This window comes from Aspergillus fijiensis (assembly GCF_003184825.1).
Source record: "Aspergillus fijiensis CBS 313.89 unplaced genomic scaffold BO72scaffold_69, whole genome shotgun sequence".
NCBI lineage: Eukaryota > Fungi > Ascomycota > Eurotiomycetes > Eurotiales > Aspergillaceae > Aspergillus > Aspergillus fijiensis.
The window spans coordinates 153-23092 of record NW_024469045.1 but is presented as its reverse complement, the minus strand read 5'-3'; the positions used below and the strand labels follow the sequence as shown (position 1 = coordinate 23092).

General features: G+C 51.0%; 8 protein-coding genes across 8 annotated transcripts; 3 read left to right on the top strand and 5 right to left on the bottom strand.

The window, feature by feature from the left end:
- The first annotated feature begins 237 nt into the window (after positions 1–237).
- Positions 238–1629, top strand: BO72DRAFT_259124 (uncharacterized protein). The gene is made up of 3 exons (XM_040940110.1): positions 238–774; positions 866–1143; positions 1309–1629. The coding sequence occupies exons 1-3, from the start codon at positions 617–619 to the stop codon at positions 1410–1412; spliced, it is 540 nt and encodes a 179-aa protein (XP_040796746.1). The 5' UTR covers positions 238–616; the 3' UTR covers positions 1413–1629.
- A 159-nt stretch (positions 1630–1788) lies between these two features.
- Positions 1789–4939, bottom strand: fcpA (protein-serine/threonine phosphatase). The gene is made up of 3 exons (XM_040940109.1): positions 4349–4939; positions 4168–4254; positions 1789–4104 (listed from the first exon to the last, which is right to left on the bottom strand). Exons 1-3 carry the CDS (start codon positions 4594–4596, stop codon positions 1980–1982), a joined length of 2460 nt encoding a protein of 819 aa, XP_040796745.1. The 5' UTR covers positions 4597–4939; the 3' UTR covers positions 1789–1979.
- Positions 4940–5695: 756 nt separating this feature from the next.
- BO72DRAFT_414001 (pepsin-like aspartic protease) lies at positions 5696–7487 on the bottom strand. The gene is made up of 4 exons (XM_040942523.1): positions 7241–7487; positions 7005–7155; positions 6291–6945; positions 5696–6239 (listed from the first exon to the last, which is right to left on the bottom strand). The coding sequence occupies exons 1-4, from the start codon at positions 7340–7342 to the stop codon at positions 5951–5953; spliced, it is 1197 nt and encodes a 398-aa protein (XP_040796744.1). The 5' UTR covers positions 7343–7487; the 3' UTR covers positions 5696–5950.
- A 645-nt stretch (positions 7488–8132) lies between these two features.
- On the bottom strand, positions 8133–10022 carry rpt3 (proteasome regulatory particle base subunit RPT3). Its single transcript, XM_040942522.1, has 5 exons — positions 9735–10022; positions 9639–9680; positions 9483–9581; positions 9144–9430; positions 8133–9065 (listed from the first exon to the last, which is right to left on the bottom strand). Exons 1-5 carry the CDS (start codon positions 9890–9892, stop codon positions 8365–8367), a joined length of 1287 nt encoding a protein of 428 aa, XP_040796743.1. The 5' UTR covers positions 9893–10022; the 3' UTR covers positions 8133–8364.
- Positions 10023–12277: 2255 nt separating this feature from the next.
- On the top strand, positions 12278–14624 carry BO72DRAFT_452352 (Zn(II)2Cys6 transcription factor). The gene is made up of 6 exons (XM_040945709.1): positions 12278–12476; positions 12544–12927; positions 12992–13299; positions 13367–13497; positions 13553–14189; positions 14243–14624. The coding sequence occupies exons 1-6, from the start codon at positions 12464–12466 to the stop codon at positions 14288–14290; spliced, it is 1521 nt and encodes a 506-aa protein (XP_040796742.1). The 5' UTR covers positions 12278–12463; the 3' UTR covers positions 14291–14624.
- Positions 14625–14656: 32 nt separating this feature from the next.
- Positions 14657–15325, bottom strand: BO72DRAFT_462674 (sugar O-acetyltransferase; the record flags this gene model as incomplete). The annotated part of the gene is made up of 2 exons (XM_040946570.1): positions 14657–15092; positions 15165–15325. The coding sequence occupies 2 exons, from the start codon at positions 15323–15325 to the stop codon at positions 14657–14659; spliced, it is 597 nt and encodes a 198-aa protein (XP_040796741.1).
- A 1974-nt stretch (positions 15326–17299) lies between these two features.
- Positions 17300–20983, top strand: BO72DRAFT_258943 (putative ARID/BRIGHT domain protein (SWI1)). The gene has a single exon (XM_040940108.1). It carries the CDS (start codon positions 17675–17677, stop codon positions 20621–20623), a length of 2949 nt encoding a protein of 982 aa, XP_040796740.1. The 5' UTR covers positions 17300–17674; the 3' UTR covers positions 20624–20983.
- A 908-nt stretch (positions 20984–21891) lies between these two features.
- BO72DRAFT_388685 (mitochondrial 54S ribosomal protein mL49) lies at positions 21892–22686 on the bottom strand (the record flags this gene model as incomplete). Its single annotated transcript, XM_040941731.1, has 3 exons — positions 21892–21942; positions 22016–22392; positions 22527–22686. 3 exons carry the CDS (start codon positions 22684–22686, stop codon positions 21892–21894), a joined length of 588 nt encoding a protein of 195 aa, XP_040796739.1.
- Between the last annotated feature and the right edge of the window lie 254 nt (positions 22687–22940).

The window sequence follows — 22940 nt, the reverse complement described above, 5'->3', positions numbered from 1 at the left end:
AACATCATCATCACAACAGCCCAATTGACTCTCGCCCACTTTCCCATCCATCATTCCACAGTAACTACTCGGTGACGCCTATTCAGACCGACGTTCCCTGCACTGACAACCACGGAGTCTGGACCTTACCCCCCCCATCGAATCGAATGCCCTGCAAGGGAATGTGGGCGGTTTCTGCCTGACTGACTGAGGTGGCCCACAGCCCTATTGCTGCCCTTGAAGTATACTCCACACACCGTCATCATCATCTGAAGCTGGGGTGGAGAGCTGAGCAGCGGTCAGCGTGTGCGCAACTACTGGAGGAGCTAAATATATCGCAAGAGTGTTTCATCATATAACCTACCAGACGATCAAACCTCGCAATCTGTGTATTGTTCGATTCGAATGCAACAAACGCAACCCAATTCAACCCAGCCCTCCAACGACCAACATATGACAATATCAACCCCAGCATCAACTCATATATCAACACGATTCTCCACCAACAACACACCTCCCAGCCTACCACTGCACTAAGAGTCTGAGCAACCATCCATCACATCCACTAAGTTACTGGAACCCACCACCACCACCACCACCAAAGCTGCCCGTGGAGAAAAGCGCCGCCCCCCCAAAAATGGCAGGCGTCCGCATCTACCGACGCCGGCGCTACCACTGGCCCGAACTCCAGCTCAACATCTGGTTAATCATCGTCTTATCCGCCAACGCCATCTGTCTGGGGATCTTCGCCTGGTTCATGTCCGTCCAGAACGAGCTCCATCTGGATATCCCATGGTGAGTGTGCAGGCAGGCCACACAGCCCCCGGCCCAAAACCCACAGCCCCCCCCCCCCTCCCAAAACCAACTAACAACAACAAAAAAAAAGGCTCTTCCCCTACATGACCGTCACCGCCGCCCTTGGCCTCTTCTTCATCATTCTAATCTACGTCCTCACGGCCCAACGCTTCCTCCTCCCGGGCATCATCCTCGTGGGCAGCTTCATCCTCTTCGCACTGTGGCTGACCGGCTTGATCGAGACGAGCCTGCAGATGTACGGCGTCGTCGCCAACGTCGACAGCAACTGCCGGAATTTCATCCTGGTGAAAAACCACCCCACCGGCGATAATCTCCAGACCTTGGCGTGGTTGACCGAGAGTACGATCTGTATGTCGGCCCAGTTCCCCCCCTGCAAACCCTTTTAAAAAAAAAAAAAAAAAAAAAAAAAAAACAGTTAATTCGGATGTTTTTAGTTTGTTCTTGGTGGTGGTGGTGTTACGCAACCCAAAAACGTTTCAATGAGCGACTGGCTAATCTTGACTTGGTCTTTAGGTAATTGCTGGAGAATGGCGTTTGCGTTCGAATTGATTAATACCATCTTCTATGCGTGGATGATGATCATGTCGTGGCAGGTGCATAGGGATATTTATCGATGATTTTTCTTTTTTTCTTATGGTTCCTTTCTTGTTGGGGAACCTACCTAGTACTCTACATAGTATAACTTGAAGTTGTGCGAGGAGGACGGGTGAGAGAATGCTGGTGATGCTTATGATTGGATGACTTGGATCTTGATGTTTCGCATTGATATGATGGATGTGAGATGATTGCATGACTTGACTCATTGGCTGCTCTGGTGTATGAACAATCTACCTTAAGTGTATTCATATTCAATTTTCTTCCCTTTCTTAAGTCTTTCTCTTTCTCTTCCTACTGGTCGATAGTTATATGTCCATCTGCGAAAGACACTCAGTCTACATTAATGCCGATACCTTATTCAATCCAAATACACATTCAAATTCGAAAAACCTAAACCCTATACCTGAGTCCTATGTCACACCCCCATGAAGTTTGACCCCCTCGTAGACGGAATCGCGCACAAACGCCCTCGCTATGCCTTGCCAGCATGATCTCGAATCAAAAATGCTCCTATCAACGATGACAACAGCGTAGTATGACCGCTAGCCTATCCACACAGAACAAAGACAACGTCTAGCTAACGAATGTCAACCGTTCTCTTCCGCAATCTTCTCCTCGGCCGTCGCGTCGTAATCACCATCTTCAAACGCCGCCATCATCTCCCGTTCGAGCTCATCATCCTCTTCTTCCGGAGCCGGCATCGTGTCCGCTGGTTGCGATCCCGAAGGCGCATCGGCCTGCACCTCCGGTTCACTGCTGGGCGATTCCGAGTTTGCTGCACTAGACACTGCCTGGGAGAGTGCGGTGCCGGGCCGCTCATACACCCGCCGAATCCGCTGCGCGAGTCGCGAGCCATGGGGGGGTCCGGCATCTTGCGCCGTGTCTCCGTTGTCATCTCCTCCCTCGTCCTCATCTTCTGTATCCTCCGGACGCTTTCGCTTCTTGCTGGGCGCCGTTGTGGGAGCATCTTCCATGAAGGAGGCATCACTGTCACTCTCGCTCTCGTCGTCACTGCCAAGAAACTCTTTCAATTCCTCGTGGATAGCGGCTTGTTGATCGGCGTCATACCCAATAGGCGACATCTCGGTCAACCCAGACGATTGCAAGATATCGGCCGTCATTTCAGGCTCGTCCTCCTCCGTGCCAGCGACCCCCGTCCCTTCCTCAGATGACAGCCAAGAACTCTCCATTTCCTGGCCTGGCGAAATTGGCGGCTCGCGATCATCTGGGTGCACAGGCAGGAGATATGGCTTCTCGTCTAAACGCTTCCATTGTGTTAAGCAGTCACTCAACCAATGCGTCCTCACGATTTTGATGTTGGGGTACCGCGTTGCAGCTCGAACCTTAGCCGTGCGGTTCCGTCCGGCCACGAGATGGGTCACCCTTGAGTTGATCTTCGTACTGATGGTCGCACCAAAACTCTTGGACCAAAGCGAGATGTCCGCGTTGTGTGTATCTGTGCCAAGGGGAAGTACTCCTGTGAAGGTCAAAACAACACCGCTGAGAACACGGCGTTTAATGGCCGGCATAATGTCCTTGACGTCGGGAACTAGCTTCAAGTCGACGTCCTTGTCCTTTGAGGGTGTCTTCTCGCCGCGCAAAGCTGCCACTCGTCCTCCCAGCGCTCGTGATCTCCGCCGGTCATACTCGTCGAAAAAGTTGCGGTGCACCTGCTCAAGACGAACCTCCAGATCAAACAGCTCCCGGTCGTTGTCCTCCAGAAGAAGATGTCGGTGTTTGTTGATCTCCGGTGAGTCGTCCATGCTACTTGATGAATCACTACTTTCAGCGGCGTCTTCCTCTGCATCCAATTCCTTCTGCTTCTGTAACAACGGTCGATCTTCGACTTGATGCATGATCGTCTCATTTTGTGCATCGCTCTGTTCCTGCAGTAGGCGAGGGTCGTCTCCTCCGCCCATTGTCACTAGCTGCTCCAATGTTGACATCTCCGGCTGATCCCCTGCTCTGGACGTAGCTCCATTAGCATTGTGCTCACGGGGCAATACTTTTACTGACTTGGCCGCAGACTTCTCGCCCGGCGTGCTTGGAGAGACCAGTTCCTGCTTTTTGGGCAGGAAGCTGGAGTTGATATCGCCAATGCCGACGAAGAAGTCATACGGCACGACCTTGATGAGATTGGGACTCCAGCGCCAAACGTCCCCGCGGTCATCGATGATGACCACCATCTTAGTGTCCACAGGGAACAACCGATGTAAATTCTTGGCTGTGAGACTACCGCTCTCGTCTCGACTCAGAATGCGATCTCCAAACAGCTTACGATCGGGATCAATGATAGCAGCAATATGTTGCGCATAAGACCGAGTGCCCATGGTGTAGATATGCAGCTCAAACATCTCCGAGATGTTATGCAGGAAGGACTCCAGCCCGGGCCGCAACTTGACATAGTACCATACTCCACGCGCTCCCGGGTCATTCTCGACCAGCTGAAACACGCGGACATCGCTGACAGCCTTGTGATTTGGATTGTCTTTATCTTCCATCCATTCCCTCACCGTTGGGTCAACGGTTGCTTGGATGATCGTCTGATCCAAATCGACCACAAGGGACAGCTTCCGATTTAACAACAAGCTGCGCTTTGCATCCTCTTCCACCCGCGTCGCCTCTCTCTCGCTCACGGTCAGACCTGTGTTTTCGTGGGTCACCGGGATCGTCGCGCGCATGACATCTTGGAAATCCGAGTTGTAGGTGGATCTATCACTCAAACATTAGTAATCCGTCGACAGCCTAACGTTTACGCGCGCTTAGGATCCATACGCAGTCATATCCTTCCCACACTCTGCGCAAAGTCCCCCGAACTGAACCTCGTGAGCACATGGTTCATCGACCACCATGAAATCGACCCTGGAACATAGCAGATGAGGTCAGTCTCAGCTCCCGAGATGTGAAAGCAATCGAACCTCGAAACGTGGGTTTCCAGTTCAATATGGTGACATACGGCCCATTGATGACATCCCCTTTTGCAATCCTCCACTGAACCAATTCGCCATCGACGGGTGACTCAAACTTGGTCGGAAATTTGCGCTTCACCTCGACTTTATTTCCCAGCCCGTCACCCTCCGTGACGGTGGTCTGGTAGACATACCAGAACAGCGCATCCTCCCTTTCCACCGCATCGCCGGGCTGTTTGAGCAACGACGTTACGGTGATCGGGTAGTGAAGGCTGGATGGTAACCGAACAAGCATTTATATTGGAGCCCACACCGATCCTTGGTCCGGTAGCGAAATCAACCAACCCTTTTTTCCCTCCTTCTCAGGAATGAGAGTCGAGGAAGGAAGGGTGGTGTGTAAAACAAATGATGACGGAAATCGCGATGGAAGAAAGATCGAGCCAAGGAACTAGGAAGCCATGCCCGAAGCAACAAAAACCCAGACAACGCCTTCGATAACCGCTGCAGCCGCTGTAGAAAGATGGAGGCAGGAGGGAAGGATCGGAGTAAACTGGGGTTCTGTTGTGATCCAGAGACGCGACGGGGAGACGATTGCTCGGATCCGTACTATATTTATTATTCAGGTAGGTGGGTAGGCAGGTAGAAGGTCGAACCCGAAAGCACAAAGAAAGGGCTCCGAAGCTGTGATGGTCAAAAGATGGGGGTTGAATGAAAGACAACCGCGGTCAGTTCTATGGATCAGCTGGTCGCAAATGGTTCGCCACGCGAATCGAACGCGACGAAACACAAACCACGGTTGGAGAAGGCTAGCAAGACGAGTGTCAAAAGGATAATCTATGACCAGAATACGAGGATTGATGATGATGAAAGAGGGTGGTAATTGGGGATGCGATCAGGAACAAGAAAGCTGCATGAGGGGGGGGAGGTGGAAAGGGAAAGTAGGAGGAGAGGTCACGAGAGTGGGAAGGAAGTACTGAGTAGGCTAGTCAAGTCTGGTCAGTGGTGAAGGAAGTGAGTGGAAGTGGTTGGTGGGTGAGTTGGGTGGGGGAGATGGAGCAAGAAGAACGCCCCCAAAAAATAGCTGGAGGAAGAGGAGCAGTAGCAAGTTTTCCAGCAAGCAGCAGCAGCAGCAGCAGCAGCAGCAGCAGCGGCAAAGAGCTGGGAGGGAAGAGAGAGTGGTTGACACTGGTTGTGGTTGTGCCAAGCGTCGGTCCATCGGCCGCTTGGCTGACCTTCGAACTTGGAATTGGCCTGTGCGGGGGGGGTGGGTTAGGGGGGGCGAGACTCTCGGGTTTCCGTCAAAACCACCGGCTCCCGGCCCAGACCTCGTCATCATCCAGTTGCACAAAGAAAACAAAGACCAACGAACTCTCCTGTAAGATGCTCTATCTCAACACGATCTGATTGTGCTTTCATTGTACTGGTATAAATTCATACACGATGATTACGAAACTAGTCACGGCAGTACACATTGATCTGTGGGGAAGAGCCTGGACTAAAGCAACAACTGGGTTCGAATTTGACCCATCTCTTGAACCATAACATAATAACAATGATTACTGCGCGCTAGGGGGTCGAGCTAATATATGCGATATCATCCCCTCCTTCTCGCGTACATACCATGAGAATACGCTTCATGAACCCATCGTTTACTTGGCCTTAGCGAGACCAACGGCACTGTTGCCAAGGTCATAGACGCTGTACCACTTGCGCAGGAAGGAGTCACCCAGAATGGCCAGAGGACCAACAGGCTCGGGGAAGTCCATGCCCATGAAGGCGCTGATGCAAGAGCCCTGGGTCTCAAGGGTGTAGTCAAAAGCACTGATGGTGAAGTTGTGGCCGCTCAAGGCAAAGGTCACATCGGGCAGAGAGGAGCGCTTGGCACAGTCAATGGTGTACTGACCAGTCCAGCCCTTCTTGGCACCAATCTGGGCGTTGCTGTGCAACTATTAGCATCATATCCGTGGACAATTCACCCGAGGAACTTACATCATCTCAGCAAGGCTGGAGGGGAGAGCAATGAGGGAAGTACCGGTGTCAAGGATGACACCAGTGTTCTCCAGCTCGGCAACGTCATCACCAAGGGCAATGGAGTCGAGGTCGACCTCCCAGTAGGCCTTGCGGCGAAGAGGGATCTTGATCAGCTCACCAGTGTAGTGGCTCTTGTCAACACCACCGAAGGTGGCCTCGGAGCTATCGCCCTCCTTGTTGGCATCGCCAAGGTAGAAAGCAAAGACGGGCTCGTCCAGAAGTCCCTGCTTCAGCATGTTGTAGAAGGGTGGGACGATCTTGTTGACGGAAATGGTATCATAACCCAATCCGAGAATGCCGTCGAACCGGCCGAAAGCGAAGGCCAGGCCAGGCTCCTGAGTTGCCTCGGCAAAGTCCTGTTCCTTGATGGTCAGGTCACCGATGGTGAGAGTGTCCTGGGAAACAAAGCCGCTGAGACTGCCAGAGCCGTAGCGGATGGCGAACTCGCTTCCATTCTTCTTGTACGTGCTAGACGAAGACGACTCGTACTTGTTGTGAAGGTAGCAGGCAATGGAGCCACACTCCGAAGAAGGCACCCAGAGGTTGGAGCTACCAGTGTCCAAAACAACCTTGAACGTCTGGGGAGGGGTACCAAGCTCGATCTCGGAGAAGTCTGTTACGGAAGACGATAAGCAGCCACTCACCCTGGAGACCAATGGATTAGGGACTTACACTGGGCGTTCATGAAGTTATCGACAAGAACATCGTGACGGCTCAGGTCGTTGATCGGGGTTTCCTGGAGCAGTTCATTGTGGATGTTGGGGCGAATGCCCATGTACTTCTGACCCAGCGCGCGAACATGGGCATCGATGTTATGAGTGGACTTCATTCAATAGGTCAGCGATTCCGAGTTGGAAGAAGAGCTGAGCTGAATACAAGGCCGACAGTTGCCTTGATGGTATACTTACCAGCTGCTCATCAAGGGAGACCTTGTTGAGCTTGAGCTTGTGAACCTCGGCGGAGGTGTAGCCCAACAGCATAGATGCTGTGAGCAAAGAGACGGACTTCATGATGAACGGCGACCCCGGAAGGAACGACTCAAAGAGAGACAATGACGGAAGGGTGGAAAAGAACGGGAGTGAGGAGAATGAATAAAGATGTCGATGATGGATGAACCAAGTTCGAGGGAGATGGGAAGAGGAAAAGGGACCCGAGGTGGAAGACGGAGAGAGAGAGGCGAGGAAGAGAGCTGAAGGAGGAGGTCACGGTCACGGTCACGGTCAGGTCCGGGGGGGGGGGGAGGGAATGGGAGGAAGGGCGATGATGCGAGTGACTGGTTGGTTGCGGAGCGACCTCACGCCGCCTCAGGCTGTCCTGCTGCGGGCCAGCCAATGGTTGGCTGCCCCGGCTGCGTCATTGGCAAGGGGATCTTCAATCACGGGGTTTATCTCTCATGAATTAAGGTAATTGGTAGCGCCAGCAGAGCTGCGGTGCCTGAATTCAAGTTTGATTGTTTTATCTTCAGGAATTCCATCAACACTTCTGACTAAATATCTTGATTCAAGATACGCAGTCAACTATACCCATTTATCTCATTGTCAAACCACCATTACTAGCGACAGTCGTTGGGGAAGGAGGACGATTGTTCTTCCCCAACGCCGTTTACCGCTTCTTATCAGCCTATCTGCCGCTAGAGTGATGATGTAAGACCGCCTTGGCCTGCTGCCTGTTGTACCCGTATCCGAGTATCGTAAGTCCGCGCCCGGGACCTTGCCTGTCCGGGTGAGCAGCTGACAGGTACGCTGCCGTGGAGCTCCGGTCCGGTAGCTCCCCTTCTAAGTGCTGTGCTCTGCTGTACACTGATAATCATGTGCTGTGTCGAATCGCTGTAATAACAATGTTCATATATGCTCAAGCAACCTACGTCAAGAAATCCCTAGATACGTCAATCATTGTCTTGATGTGTTATGCCTAACAGTATTACAGCTAAGACCCAGCCTAATTGTTGTTGCAAACACATGGCCAACTCAAACCCAGCGCTTCTTGTATACCTGATTTACCGGTAGAATTCGAGTCTAACGTTGGTTAGTCATTAGCCAAACAGAAATACAGCAAGGAAAATAACGCACCTATCGGATTCCTGTCCAGTCTTCACTTGAGCAGCATAGGCATCCTCCAAATCGGACTGGATGATGTTGTAGCGGTTCTTACGAACGGCGCGGAGACCCGCCTCTTGCATGATAGCCGCGATAACCGCACCCGAAAGCGGCTCGTTGCGCACAATCAGCGAGTCCAGGTCGACCTCAGGGGAGAGGGACATCTTGGACGCTATTGTGGTGAAGATCAACCGGCGCTCACGTCGGTCGCGCAAGGACGGGAACTCAATCTTGCGGTCCAGACGACCGGGACGCAACAAGGCAGGATCCAGAGTGTCCGCTCGGTTGGTAGCCATGATGACCTTAACGTTGCTCGTTTGCTCGAAACCGTCCATCTGGTTCAGAAGTTCCAGAAGGATACGCTGAACTTCACGGTCGGCACCCGTCTGGGCGTCGAAACGCTTGGTGGCGATGGCATCAATTTCATCAATGAAGATGATAGCTGGGGAGTTCTCCCGGGCCATTCTGAAAACGTCACGGACCATGCGAGGTCCTTCACCGAGGTACTTCTGCACGAATTCGGAACCATTTACACGGATAAAGCTGGCGGTTGTGCTGTTCGCCACTGCCTTGACAAGCATGGTCTTACCGGTACCAGGAGGACCGTACAGAAGGACACCACGAGGGGGATCAATACCTGGTTCCGTCAGAGAGATATTCCCAAGACTGTGGCTGCACCAAAAGAATGGGGTCTAATCAAAAGGGGAAGACGAACCGATCTGCTTGTAAAGGTCAAAGTGCGTCAGAGGCAGTTCGACCGCCTCCCTAATCTCCTGCTTCTGCATATCAAGACCACCAACATCCGCATATGTAACATCTGGCTTCTCATTCTCGCCCAGCATAGCAATCGAGGAGTCTGCCTCCGGGGGGAGGATATCAACAAGGGCGTTGGAGTGACGGTGGAGGGCGACCGAGGATGAAGGCTTGAGCTTCTCGCGGTCGAGGGTAGACAGGATGCGGACGACATAATTCGAGCCGGTCGATGACTGCACAATACCGGTGCTGTATGAATAAGAGTCAGTACTGTTATTCTGAGATTGCTGGCGCATCATACTTCTGATCGATTGCTTCCATAAATTGGCCGATGACCAAGGGAACACTCTGTATCCGCTTAATCTCCTCCTGTGCACGAACAAGCTCTCGCTTCAAGCTCCTGTAAGATTATTCATCGTTAGTTATGTAACCGGTATGCGATAAAAGGATGCCTTACCTTTGTTCATCCTTGATGTATTCCTCCTGGAGCTGAATGTACCTGGGCAAGGGTCAATACGTGCTGAGGCGACATCGACGCGGTTGCGGAACGTACTCCAAGTGTCTCTGTAAGCGCTTCAAAGTTGCATACTCATCGCCACCGTCGTTTCCGGTGCCCTCCAGCGAGTCTATGTTGGGGATGGTGTCCAATGGAGCTGCCTTGGTGTGAGGCGTGACGTTGTTCGCCGGAGTCTCCACGGCGACGTCTCCCATGGCGAATGTCTAAAACGGAACCAGAAAGTTAAAGTCTGAAGATGAAGGTGCTGTGTCTCTTGGGACGATATAGTCACAACGAAGCAAAAGTCGTTAGATGCGGGCTGTAGGATAACTTGATTGTTTGGAGAAGCTATTGCGTCGATGACAGTTAGCCGGGCTCACGAAGCTCAGATCCTGGTCATGTGATCAGTCAGCTAGAAGCATCTTGTGGCAACCTCAGGCAGACCTTTCGCGGTCAGCCCGATTCAGCAACCATCTATAAGTGAGTGCCAAGCACAGTACTCTCTGTAGGTTACGTACAATCTTTTCTTGAATCAACACCCAAATTGGAATATCTGATCGTTCAAAGCATAAGCACAAATTACTCACACCCTAAAATCCATAGCTAATACCGGATCTATCATGTTTTGAGTCCGCTGAATGACACGGTCGTTGCGTATCAGATTATATACAATTCACTCTGACCTTACAAAATCGATGCTGTCCATCTTCTTATGGCTAGAGAATTTGATCGTCCAATAGACGCGCAGATACTTGAACAAGCGTCCAGGTCTCGTCGGGTTGGCTAACATCAGCCATCATGGATGTAGTCACGAGTTACCTATTTTTACATCTTCTCGAGATCTTTCCAAGGCAGCAGAAATCGTCATCGGTCCACTAGCATCGAGGATCCCGCATACTGAGATATAGTAGCAAAAGTCACTCTATACTAAGCTCTTATGCTTCTACCATATATTATCGTCACAGCATCTGGCCAACTTCATTATTCAAAACAGACGCGAGCTTACAGACTTGGGCCAGCGGGAAAGACTCAGCCTACCTAGCAAGGAATATGTTCTGTAAACAGCAACATCAAACACAGAATACTATATCCTACCACAGAGATACGAAGGTATCCACGTACCCTCAGGCCTTCGGCAAGTCCCAGGGCTCTCCTGAATCATTTCACTCATCGAGAGCAGGCGCTATTTATCAATCATCTAGCATGCTTGCATCATGGATGATTTCAGTCCGTGCCCATTTCAACCACGTCGAACTCACATCGTGCCCGATACGATATATACTCAGATTGACCAAGTCGCGACAGAAAAATATGGGCAATCATTGTATCATTCTTGCAGAAAACTGACAAGCGTTTCTGAAACTGTTTCTAAGTGTCAAATCTCGTATATTGTTCAAACCTTGGACCAATATATAGCAGGCTGGCATGAAAAACCTACCAAGTACATCAACCAACGATTCCTGTATAAGTTTGGGCTCGTGTATACACAGCCATAGGTACTCCGCGAAGCAATTTCAATGAACCTCCTGAACTCAAGGAAGAAGCTGCTGATCGATGGACTTCAGCGGAACGAACCTGCCAGATACCTCTAGACTACTGGTCCTTTTCGTTTAGTACAGGTGAAGCTAATCCAAATTCGAGCCAAGCACGGTGACCTTAATCTACCATGGTCATGGTGTGAATGTCCGGTTGATCCACCGCAGCTGTTCGAATAGTCATAAATGGTTACTTTGACTCTACGCCGTGTTGAGCACTTCTTACTACCTGCTTGACCGAACTTCCCATCGGTTCACTTTGGACATTATTGGCAAGAACTTCCAAGCTGGGGCCAGCCCAGCTGTATGAATTGTATTTCTGGAATTGAGAGACCCTGACATGGCCCATGCATAGTACCGAGATATCTTTGTTTAGCTTGGGTCTGCTGTAGTAAATTCAGATTGGTATGCTATAAAACCTCGCTCATTTATGAGTACCATCTTGACTTCAACTGAGCATCATGTCAGTTTATTAGTCTGTAAGTCAGACGACTACAGTAATACTCATCCCACCAATGTTTTAAAGTCTGCATATCAAGCAGATGTGATCAGCATGATTACATACTTAAGCGAGACGTCCCACGGGGTGCATATGTCCGGTCCCTGCAATGCAAGCTTCATATGCATCATGGCGATCGACCGAGTTTGATAATCCTGCTGGTGGCATCTTTGCATCACCCTTCTCACTAGCGTTTCTAGAACATTAATGGTCATGGTTCCTTGTCGGCTTGCGGTTCGTATTCGACCAAGGCTGTTTCCGGATCCGGCCGCTGATCCCCCGACAGAGCCACCTGAAAATTGCCACATCCTGAGGGGCTTATATCCGTGCAATCCTAGTTTCTAGCTGGGAGCAAGTCGAATAGCCCAAAGCTGCAGTGGACCAGACAAGTTGATGCAGATGCAAACTGCATGTACGGCTGGATATGTGGAAATTGCGCAGTTCCTTATTCAGCAGTCGTGATTCAAAGTGGGTGCATAACTGGTCCTTAGTCATCACTCCACAGCCCCACCAGTACCTTGATCGGGTAAATCACCCAGCCTACTTGGGCGATAACATCAGTCCCTTGTGAAACAAGAAGACGGGAACCCACATAAGGTACACCACCGTCAACAGACTGTGTGATCATTCTTAGAACCTCGTATGTGGTTCTGTGGCTTATACGGGTGATGTCATCGCTTTGAACTCCTGGTGTCGCGTGGACAGCAGCGAAAGAACTGTCGTACGGTGAACGCCCATGAGAGGACGGCAGAATGCCACGAGCTGGTATGAGTGCACCCAGCTGCGATCTCCTCTTGAGGTATCTACCACTGTTGCTCACATACTGCTGCAGGTCCGGCATGCCTGACGTGCCGGGAAAAATGCCGCAAGTGCGATCGTGGTCGACCAAGCTGTGAACGCTGTATCTCCAAAGGGTTGGTATGCGGAGGATATCCAGAGCAGTTCAGATTTTGTGGTATCGCTAGTCGAGGAAAGTGGAAAGGGGCACGTATACCTGTCAGCAACAGAGCTTTGACCAGAGAACAGTCTTCCGCAACAGAAGGGCTATCGGACGGTGTCACAGGATCGACTTCGGTGGCTATGGCTGGAGACAGCTCGAGATCCCCCACTAAAGAATCATCTATCTCCGATGATTCCAACCAGCCGCTGGCAGAGCTTTCAGACGACATTAGCACAGTCCTCGTATTACCTCTCACTGAGAGGCTATTGACGCATTGTAAGACCATCCCTACTGGGAGCCGATGTTTTCGGGAAATGGAAACATTAACAGTGTCTCTTAGACGATAAAGTCATCTGTCCTCATCAGATTGCCGAGGTTGGGGATGATGACAAAAACCCATATAGAGCATTTATCCTTCCTTTAGCACGGAAGCAGATTGGCTTGTTATATGCCGTTCTAGGATTATCTGCCTCCCATCTTGGCAGGCTCATAGGGGACGAAGCAATGCACGAAGCTACCGCCGTGGAGTATCGACTGAAAGCAATACGCGCGTTGAGTGGGGAGATTCGAAAGAGTCAGCGGACATCGCTGCGAGAAGAGGAACAGGACACAGTCCTCGCTATAATTCAACTTTTGCTACTCCACGATGTAAGCTCAACCAGTCGGAAGACCCAACATGGCTGTTGCTTCGAACACTGGGCTGATATACATGCAGATAAGCGAATCAGGGGTATCTTCTCATGGAATCCATATCACAGGAGCCATGTCCGTATATAAACAATTGATTGCCGACGGGTTGAATGGCCGTCGACAGCGAGCGGTCTTCTTTCTAGGGAATTTGGCTTGGTTTGTCACCCGTGCCGCGAGCGTCCGTGCCAATCCTACTGACGACTAGCAATAGGCTTGACATCGTCCGAGCATTTGCTGGCGCCGAACGGATGTGCTTTTCCCAGGATGTTCGAGACCTGGTCGCCTATGCATGCGATGACATGTTCGAGCAGGTCAATGGAGTCCCGCGTGAAATCTTTCTAATCATCGGCGATGCATTGGAAAAGTCAAAAGAGCACATGCTGGGCTGGCTATCATGGGATGAGTATCAACTTGCCTTGCACCTGGCCAAGCAGAAGCTTTATTCGTGGGACCCTCACTGCAGGAATTATCCCACCTCGGATCCATTGTGGATGGCTATAGCAGAAGCCCACAAGTTTGCGTGTGTGTTGCGTATACTACGCTTGATGGATCCGCATAGACCAGCTCGCGACTCGGAGATACAGGAATGTGTAATAAAGATTCTCGACGCGACAGCGATGATCTCGTCCGATTGCTCAGTTATAGAGCTTGTCGTGTTACCTCTGTTCATGGCCGGGGCGGACTGTCTGTCACCTCATTCGCGGTATTATATTCTGGGACGACTGCGCGAAATTGAGAGAAGGTCTGAGTTTCGGAACCCAGTACCGAACGACTTGTTAAAAAAGGTCTGGGATGCCCGGGCGGCTCAAAGTCCCGATGATGATACGAACATATCATGGACGACCTTTGTAAGCTACCTATCCCTGGCCCCAATTCATTCCAAGCTCACCGACGCCTATAGACACAGGCTCCCGGGCTGGTGCGGCCACATGACTATCTGATACTCTGATCGACTGGGTAAATCGTACTGCGTAGACAAGCTCGATCATTAGCAATATGGCACCCACAGGTTGTGTACTGTACAGATCTTGCTTGTGGAAGTGGTCATACTGGAACGTTCTTCAGACATCACTCACTGAAACAGTTAGAGCGTGCTGCAAATATGGTTTGATTGATGAGAAAGTATCTAGCGCGATTGTGATCATCATAGAGAGATACCGATGTGGATGTAGTCTGTCTCATTTCGCCCCAAGTTCTTTTGGCTGCTGGTCAGGATCCATACTTGTTTCTATCTTGCGTATGATTCGAGCAGGATTTCCTGCAACGAAATGAAACGGTGGTACACTCTATACAAAGAATCATCAACAGTCAGTGATTAGTCTTGTACTCGGAGTCGTGCGGATCCACGTGCCTTTGTTACAACAGCTCCAGCTCCCACGGTGCATCCACGCCCGATCGTGACCCCAGCGAGGATTATGACACTACCTCCGATCCATACATCATCTTCGATGTGCACTTCCTTGCCAGCTTCAGGGCCTTCAAGTCCATTCCTCACGGCGGGGTCCATGGGATGGATGGCGCCGTAGATAGAGACATTAGGACCAAAAAGCACCCTTTCGCCGACTGTAACGAGGCAGGTGTCAAGCACGAGAAGGTTAAAGTTGAGGAATGTGCCTTTTCCCACTTTGAAGTTCAATCCGTGATCGACAGAGATCGGAGGATCCACAAATGGATCCGTCTCGTTGAAAAGCTTCTCGTCTTCCTGGGCATCGGAGAGGGCTGGGGGGAGAGGACGAGTGTCACCAACAATACTTTATGGTACCAGATCAGCTTGATGATTCGTAGGAATAAGCATTGTGACGAATGAGCTTGGTGCTTCTCACTCTCTCCATAGTTCCACCCTACGACGTCGAGATACCTGACCTGCTTGATTGAACTTGTCGCATGCTGCTTTGCATCGCTGGCGGTTGGCTTGCAGGTCTGCGTCCCATGCCCAGTAGAGCTCACCGTTGAGCATCTTCTGCCATTCTTTAGATGTTGCCATCTTGATAGGAAGTCAAGTAAGTAATCCAGATGAGAAATGGTTCGAGGTGCTTAGTTGAAGCGGAATGGCTCAGACAAGCGAAAAGGGAAATGCTCTTTATAGCTTTCCCATTGGGCATCCGTGAAGTCGTTTGTGCTGATAGTTGACTCCCCACCAGATCATGTTTGTTGTCATCCTTCACGATGATCCCTCTTCCTAGCCTGTACCAGATGGGTGAAACAGCCAGCTTGTGCTGGTACGACCCGGCCAGTTGGGCTACCTTCCCGATATGGCAGGTCCTCGCTTGGCAGCGCTTGCGGACGCCGTCGATGTTTAAGTACTAAGTAATGTGAGTACAAAGGTGTAAGTAAGGTTAAATAGTAGTTACTATCGTAGATACTAAACTCCTTGAAGTCACAAAAACAGGCGAGGTAGTGGGTGGAAATTCATTGTTGGGGGTGTTGATCCTCCGCACAGGCCATGGAATGTCACCTCGTTCAACAAGACCCAAGAGCCAAGCCCTGAAGGCGGGAAAATTTATTGTCATGATCAATTTTTTATTCTTAGTTTGACTACGGAGTAGGTTGACGACTTACAGTGGACGCGCATGGGATGCTGGATGAGTTTCATTCATTTTGTTGATACGTCAGAATCTATTAGGTCCGTAGTCCGTAGTAGGTAACAATCCCGACAGGCCGGTCTGGTGGTATCTCTGTCAGGATTGGGAAGGCGTAACTTATTGTCAGCAATCAAGTATTGCAGATATTCACTCCGAAAAATTAATATGATCTTAGTTGCTGAGTACTTTGTTGTAGCTTAGACAACCAACCCCAAGTGGAACAGATCCGGATGAGTATTTTGCCGTCTAAGACCGCCTTCTACTTTAGCCACCTCCTTCCACTGCATGGAACTGCTACTTTTTTTCGCTGCTGCTGCTGCCGCTGTTCATTGCTTGGAGTAAGATCAACTGTCTGTCATACATCACGCTTCATACCGATTTCCCACTCTCTTCTCATTCGTTATCTCGTCTATTCTTCCTCTTCTTCCTCCGTTTCGTGTCCTGAGGTGTCGCTTCTGTGTTCCCTCTCCACGTCCTGTCTCCATTCTTGTCTTTCCTTCGCAACTCCACCTTTCCAAAAGGAAACCCCAAAAGCCAGACCCTCTTCTCCCCCCTCCCCCATATCTCGTCCATCTCTTTCAGCGCCAAATTGCGAAAAACAAAAATTACCCTGAAATTCTAAAATAAGATCCAAGATAAATTACCAAATTCCCAAGGTACGGTGAGTGTACCTACAAGACTAGGTACATTGAACAAGGTACGCCCTGCCCGCCCATTATGTGGTGCCAGCCATTGGAATCGCTCCCACACACACACACACACACACACACACACACCCACACGCTTCACACACACACTCTTCCACTCCCCTCCCTCCTCCAAAACTGTGGCCACGCACTAAAGAAGGACGAGCCACCCTTTCGCCATTCCTCGGAAACTACCTTGAACCACGCACTTTGTAACGCCCTCCCTCTTTCTGTCTATGGTTCTCCGTCTCCAGGCTGTCATGTCATAGAATTAGACGGAAGTGCAGTGCTATCTCATTGTCTACTGTATCCATCTCTTGTTCGATCTGTCCCGAAGCTTTTACCCACCTGGTCCAGACCCTCCGACCTTGGTTTCTCTCTTACTTTCCTCGTGCCAAGCTAGCTCTGAGCCCTCTGACTTGACTTTCTGCTTACTTACTGTCTTTTCCCGCCCTCAGCCACCAGTTGGTTGTTGCTGCCTTCCCGAGTCTTCTCGCCTCTGCCGGGTACGCGCTCCCAGAACTTGGAAACTCTCTCTCTCCCTCCCCGAACAGTACTACTGGGTCCCGTGACCTGCTTCCTCTCCCTCGCAATCTCTCGCCGGCCCTTTCCAACCACTGCTGTTCGGGACCCGGCCTCCATCCGCTTGTGAGTCGGCATTTTTAGTTATCCAGCCTTGTCGGTATGTACATCCATCCTATCTGTCCCTTTCCATTTCCCTTCTTGATATTTTCAACCCTATTCGATCCCCTTTTCACTACCTTCCCCATCACCATTCTCCCCCATTGTCCCCTCATTGCACGCTGAGGTGTGGCTGTTGCTTTGCTCGTGTCGCAGAGCGAAGCGCGACTCTCTGCCAGCTCTTGCACCAAGCTTGACGCGTCTGCCCCCTCCTCATCATTTCATCGACACTCATCGTCTCCACTCCTTCCCATTGATGGAGGTCATGATGACTTTGAGATCCCCATTCCCCTCGTCGCGGCTTGATGATGGCTCCCCAATCCATGTGTCAATTTTTCTGATAGCTTGCTTCGCCTCGCAGATGGGTTGGTAAAACTACTCGACATGAATGCCTGGCCAGCCGACGCCTTGAACCTTCCGAACCATGACAATGGTGCTTTTCACCAGGCGACCATTGATCCTTCTCAGGCATTCCTCCAAGCCTCTCCCACTCCTGACCCGACCCAATACCAGCGCATGTTCAACGGCGTGCCTCGCAATGTCTCGCCTGGCTTCCACAACCCGAACCAGGTAATTCCGTCCAAGCGGCCACGGCCGGAGGATGGTATGTCAATGTCGCCAAGGCAAGCTCCTGGCGGCATTGCTGCCTCCCGTTCGCAAACCCCTCACCAGGTGCCGTTCCCCGGCTATCAAGGTGCTGCGAACGGCGCGCCGCAATTTCCCTCGCATCCAACTCCGTATCAGCATCTCCAACAAGGAGCGTCTCCGAATGTGACCCAGTCGCCTATCATGCAAGACTTCGATCAACATGGCATCCAAAGGATGGGAACTGCTTCCCCGAGCCCATTCACACCAGCAGGCCCTCAAGTAGGGACACACATGTCTCCGACGCAGTCGGATCATCCGAGCAGGGTGAACACACCCCAAAATAACACGTTCATGCCGGGGCAGCCGTTTCCACCGGGCATGGGTTCTCAATTTGCTCCCGCGTCTGCAATGACGACCGCCGGTGTGCAACCGCCAATGCAGGCTCATTTTGGTGGTATGCCACAAGGCTATCAACAAGCAATTGCCGCGCAGCAGCAACAACGTCTGCATGCCATGCAGATGCAACAACAAGGCCGTCCAATGGTAATGAACCCTGCCATGGCCGGGAGACCCATGGCAGCTGGGATGAACGCGATGGCGAACCCCCAGCAAATGGCAGCTATCAGGCAAATGCAGCAGACCATGGCGAAACCCATGAACCCAGAAGGATTCATGCGGTCCCTGCAGAAGTTCATGATGTCGCGCAATCTTGTTTTGGATCCTAACCCACATGTGTGTGGTCGTCCGATCAATCTTGTCCAACTTTACGCTACCGTCATGAAACTTGGAGGGTCGAAGAAGATTACAGCCACCAATATGTGGCAAGTTATCGCCACACAGCTCCAATTTCCCCCGATGCAGGTCCCGATGGCCGCGCAAGAAATTCGGGAACATTACCAGCGGAACCTTGCAGCGTACGAACAAGCCTTCCTCAGTAACCAACAAAAGCAATATGCGGAACAAATGCAGCAGTCGTCGTTGTCTCGGCAGCCTAGCGATCCTTCGGGTATGCAATTACAGTCGCCAGCGGGAAAGCCAGTCCAAGGCTTCGAAACTCCACAGCAGATGGGGCACCCCTCCCCTGGTAGTGCTCCTGGTCCGAATAATGTACAACACAATGCTGCAAATGGCTTCGCAACTCCAACGCCGGTAAAAACACAGAGCAAACAACAGAACCAGCACCGCCTCAGTATATCGCGTCAATCCCAGCCGCCCCCAACGCCGCATGATCCTAGCACTCAAATCCCCGGGCAATCCCCTGCGCAGCGTGGCAAAGGCTCGATATCAGTACCCGGTAAACCGGAGCCAGTAGATCAGCCTTCTAATATGCCTCTCAAACAGCCTATCGAAGATCCCTTCAAGCCAATGGTGCTTCCTGAAAGCAACTTCCATGGTCCTATAGTTGTGGATGAGATGTATCAGATTGGAGAAGACATCACGAGGCTAAAGCCGAATCTTCCTGCTTTTGCTGAGCTTGGGGTCATCGACATTCACGCCCTTACCATGAGCATCAAGTCTGGAATCCATGCCGAGATGCGCGTGGCATTGGACACCCTCGCGTCCGTTTCGTCAGAGCCTGCAATTCAAGTTTCATTGGATAATTGTGACGACCTGGTAGAGAGTCTGATAGAGTGCGCAGAAGATCAAGCAGAGTTCCTTGCAGAACATTCTCCTGAGGTTTCGGACTCGATGCTTCTATCCTCATATGAGGAAGTGACTCGTGGTTGTCAGTCCGAATGGACATCTTTGGCTGACGTGCCTGAGTTCGGAAGCCTTGATTACGAATTAGATCGAGCTGTTGATAGGCTCATTTGCATAACGACTATCCTGCGGAATTTTTCATTCTCAGATTCCAATTTTGCAATTTTGTCGACGCCTCCTGTTGTCCAATTCATGTCAACGATAATCCGGTATCTGGGTACTCGCAACATGCTGCTACGGACACACCAGAACACTTTGGATTTCATGAAGGACACTGTGACTTATTTGAGCAACGTTGCTCACACCATTCAGCTGCCCAGCAAGGAAGAAGCTCTGTGTCTCCTACATTTCCTTTTGTCGTTCGCCCCATTTCCGGGCCCAGTGATTGGTTCAGAAGGCATCATGTTTACATCATACAATCCGTCTGTACACAAGTACACTCCCGCGGCTGTTGACAGTCTGGCCAAGCTTCTGGCGCGGGATGAGCCAAATCGGACATTCTTCCGAGCCATCTTCTCTGGCGAGGGCAATTCGAATCAACAAGAACTGCTCACCCGTGCATTTGGCCTCGCGATATGTCCGATCCCTGATCAACCCCGCAAGCCGCTGGCCATTGCAGATCTCCGAAAGGTCTTCCTCATGCAAGGCTTGTTGGCGGCCGACATTCTTTCAGGGTATGCAGATGGCCCTACTGCCAAAACGTGGCTCGAATCAGTGGACGGGTTTGCCATTCACCTTCTTCGATTGTCATGTCTTCTGAGCACTGAGCGTGTTCCTCCTCCTCCCCCCACCAACACCCGACAGTCTCATGCTGCAAGAGGTCAGGCTGATGAAGCTGAAGCATACCGCTCAATCATTAACCGAGGCCTGGCCATCCTTCGCCGGCTCGTAGAAAAGTCGAAGCTAGCAGATACCAACTCGACGGTGCATTTTCCCTCGGGAATCGTTCCTCGCAAGGAGAGTTTGCTAGGCGCGTTGCTAATGCCCAATATCGATCCGGGTGTTGTTCGGCAATTGCTCACCTACGCTCGACTTGCGGAGTGACAGGTTAGACTTTGAGCCAGGTTTCAAGCTACTTGCCTCGTGGCGAGAATCGCGTGCCTGGCACCAGCTTCAGTTATGCCCCCTGTTGATGTCTGCTTCTATCATGTCTTCTATTCAACTTTTTAGTAAACTATATCTGCATCAGCTTTGATCTTCCTCCTTGACCCCCTCCTCCTCATCTGTTCAATTTTTCCTCGTTTGGCGCCGGTGGGAAGATTTTTGAAAGGCGTGACTTGACAATGTGTGTGTATCTTGTGTGATTTACCGCTGTACAATGTTCAATACCCTCGGGCGTAAAAAAAATGAACACAATCACCACCATATATAGTGTTGGAAGTGGGTCGGCCCAGGATCGACTCGAAGCGTAGCTCCGGGGAAAGCTGCGATTCCGTCGAGCGTACCTTGATGATGGAAGCACCGCCAGCGTAGACGGTCTGTCCGCACGTGCCACTCCAAAATACCGATGGCTCCAGTCATGCCATACCGTTTACCCTATAGATTCGATTCAATACAAGAACAAGAGATACCCGAGTCATTCATCGAAAAAATTACTATGTCACAAGAGACTAAATGTGGAAACACCAAAGCCGTTCAGATCATTGGACAGAGAATACAGTGGAGATCACAACGGAGACGGAAAACAGAGCACACACATCACGCCAGCAAATGACAAACAGAACAGCCAGAAGATAGCTCCGTAGTTCGCAACGGGAGAAAAGAGATGAAGAGGGAAATGCGAAAACGAAACACCTGGAGCAAGTACTATGGAGAGCGAGGAATAGTACACTGTGTAATCGGATAACGAAGAGAAAGAAGAAGAGGAGGAAGTTGGTAGAGGAATAAATGTAAAACGATGAGAGGTGGTTCGACGACGATAAAGAGTTAGGTGGTTATTTTAGTTGACCGAGAAGAAAGGGAAAATTCCAACCATCATTAGCGGACCATTCGCATATAGCTCGCTCGCCCTTTTTCCCCCTTTGCGATAAATATTCTGCTTTTGAGTGTCATCTCTCTCCCACTCTTATCTTTGTGGTAGATTCTCGGTTCATGGAAAATATTGATTTTCCTTGAATTTTTGGTGATCTGTTTCTTTTGGATCCTTGACGCTCCGGGGGTCGATGGGAGTTGCTTGTGACGTGATAGCGTGCTATTAGTGCTGCTGTCGTTTGGGGCCAAGCTGTGGTGGACAAGGAGATATTGACATTCGTATTTTGAGGAAGGAGCGAGAAGGATCCAGAAACCAATCTCAGGTCATTTGGTTGGTAGGCTTAGAAGTTGCGCTCCGTCAGGAAACGCTCGATCTCCCGTTTCCGCCAGCCCTGGTAATGATAGTTGCGTCAGTCCGATCCCTGGGTCCATGCTTGAGAAAGAATATCAGATGCTGTGCCATACCTTGACGATGATGTGGCCGTTAAGACGGTTGATTGTCACCTCAGGGCTCTTGGGGGCGCGCGGGTCGCCCGACTCGAGACCCAAGTACTGTGCCAGATCCGATCTCAACGCATCAAGATCACCCTCCGTCTTCTGCAGCTTGGTTTCGCGCTTGGTGCCGCCGGCTTTGGTGTCGACGTATACAGGAAGGAGGTTGGAGGCGGTGCGACGAATGAAGTAGGGGAGGTTGGTGAGTTGCAGGTTAGCGGGCGGTTGCGGAGTCGTCGGCGCGCTCTCCTTGAGCGTCTGAGATTGACGGCGGTTCAGTTGAGCGATGAAGGTGCGACATTGCTGTGCGGGGGTGGAACGGACATTGAGGCGCTGAGAGGAATGGCGGGCTGGATGCCATAGGATGGAATCAGTATACATGCAATGCCTTTCTGGTTTATCTGGTGTGCCGGGCAGAAGCAATAGCTATGCATGCTTACTGTCCCCGATGCATGGGACTAGACGGAAAGCGCTGCAAACTTACGGGCAGAAGTCAGACTAGCGGAGGAAGATAGTGTGGAGTAAGAGCTACGCGGTCCCAGGGAGACAATGGACTGTGAGGCTTTGTGAAGGGTGAAAGGAACAGCAGTTGACTGCTTGCGAACAGCCGTGCACACCGGCAGAGACTGGAGGAAGGATGCCATCGAAATATTGGAGGGTGGGAAGGGGAGGTAGATGGATTTAGAGTATGAATAGATAAGATCAGACAATAGAATCCAACCTGAAAGAATTCGAGAATCAACCCAGCGGTAAATAAGAGAAGAAAGCGGGGAGGGGATGAGGGACGAGAACATACGATCTCGAAGAAGATGAAGCAAAAGCGATGATTTTCTTGCTTCGGCGCGGAGACCTTTGGCTAGGCCCAGAAGAGACTAGCGCGTCAACCAGCCCTCCCGCC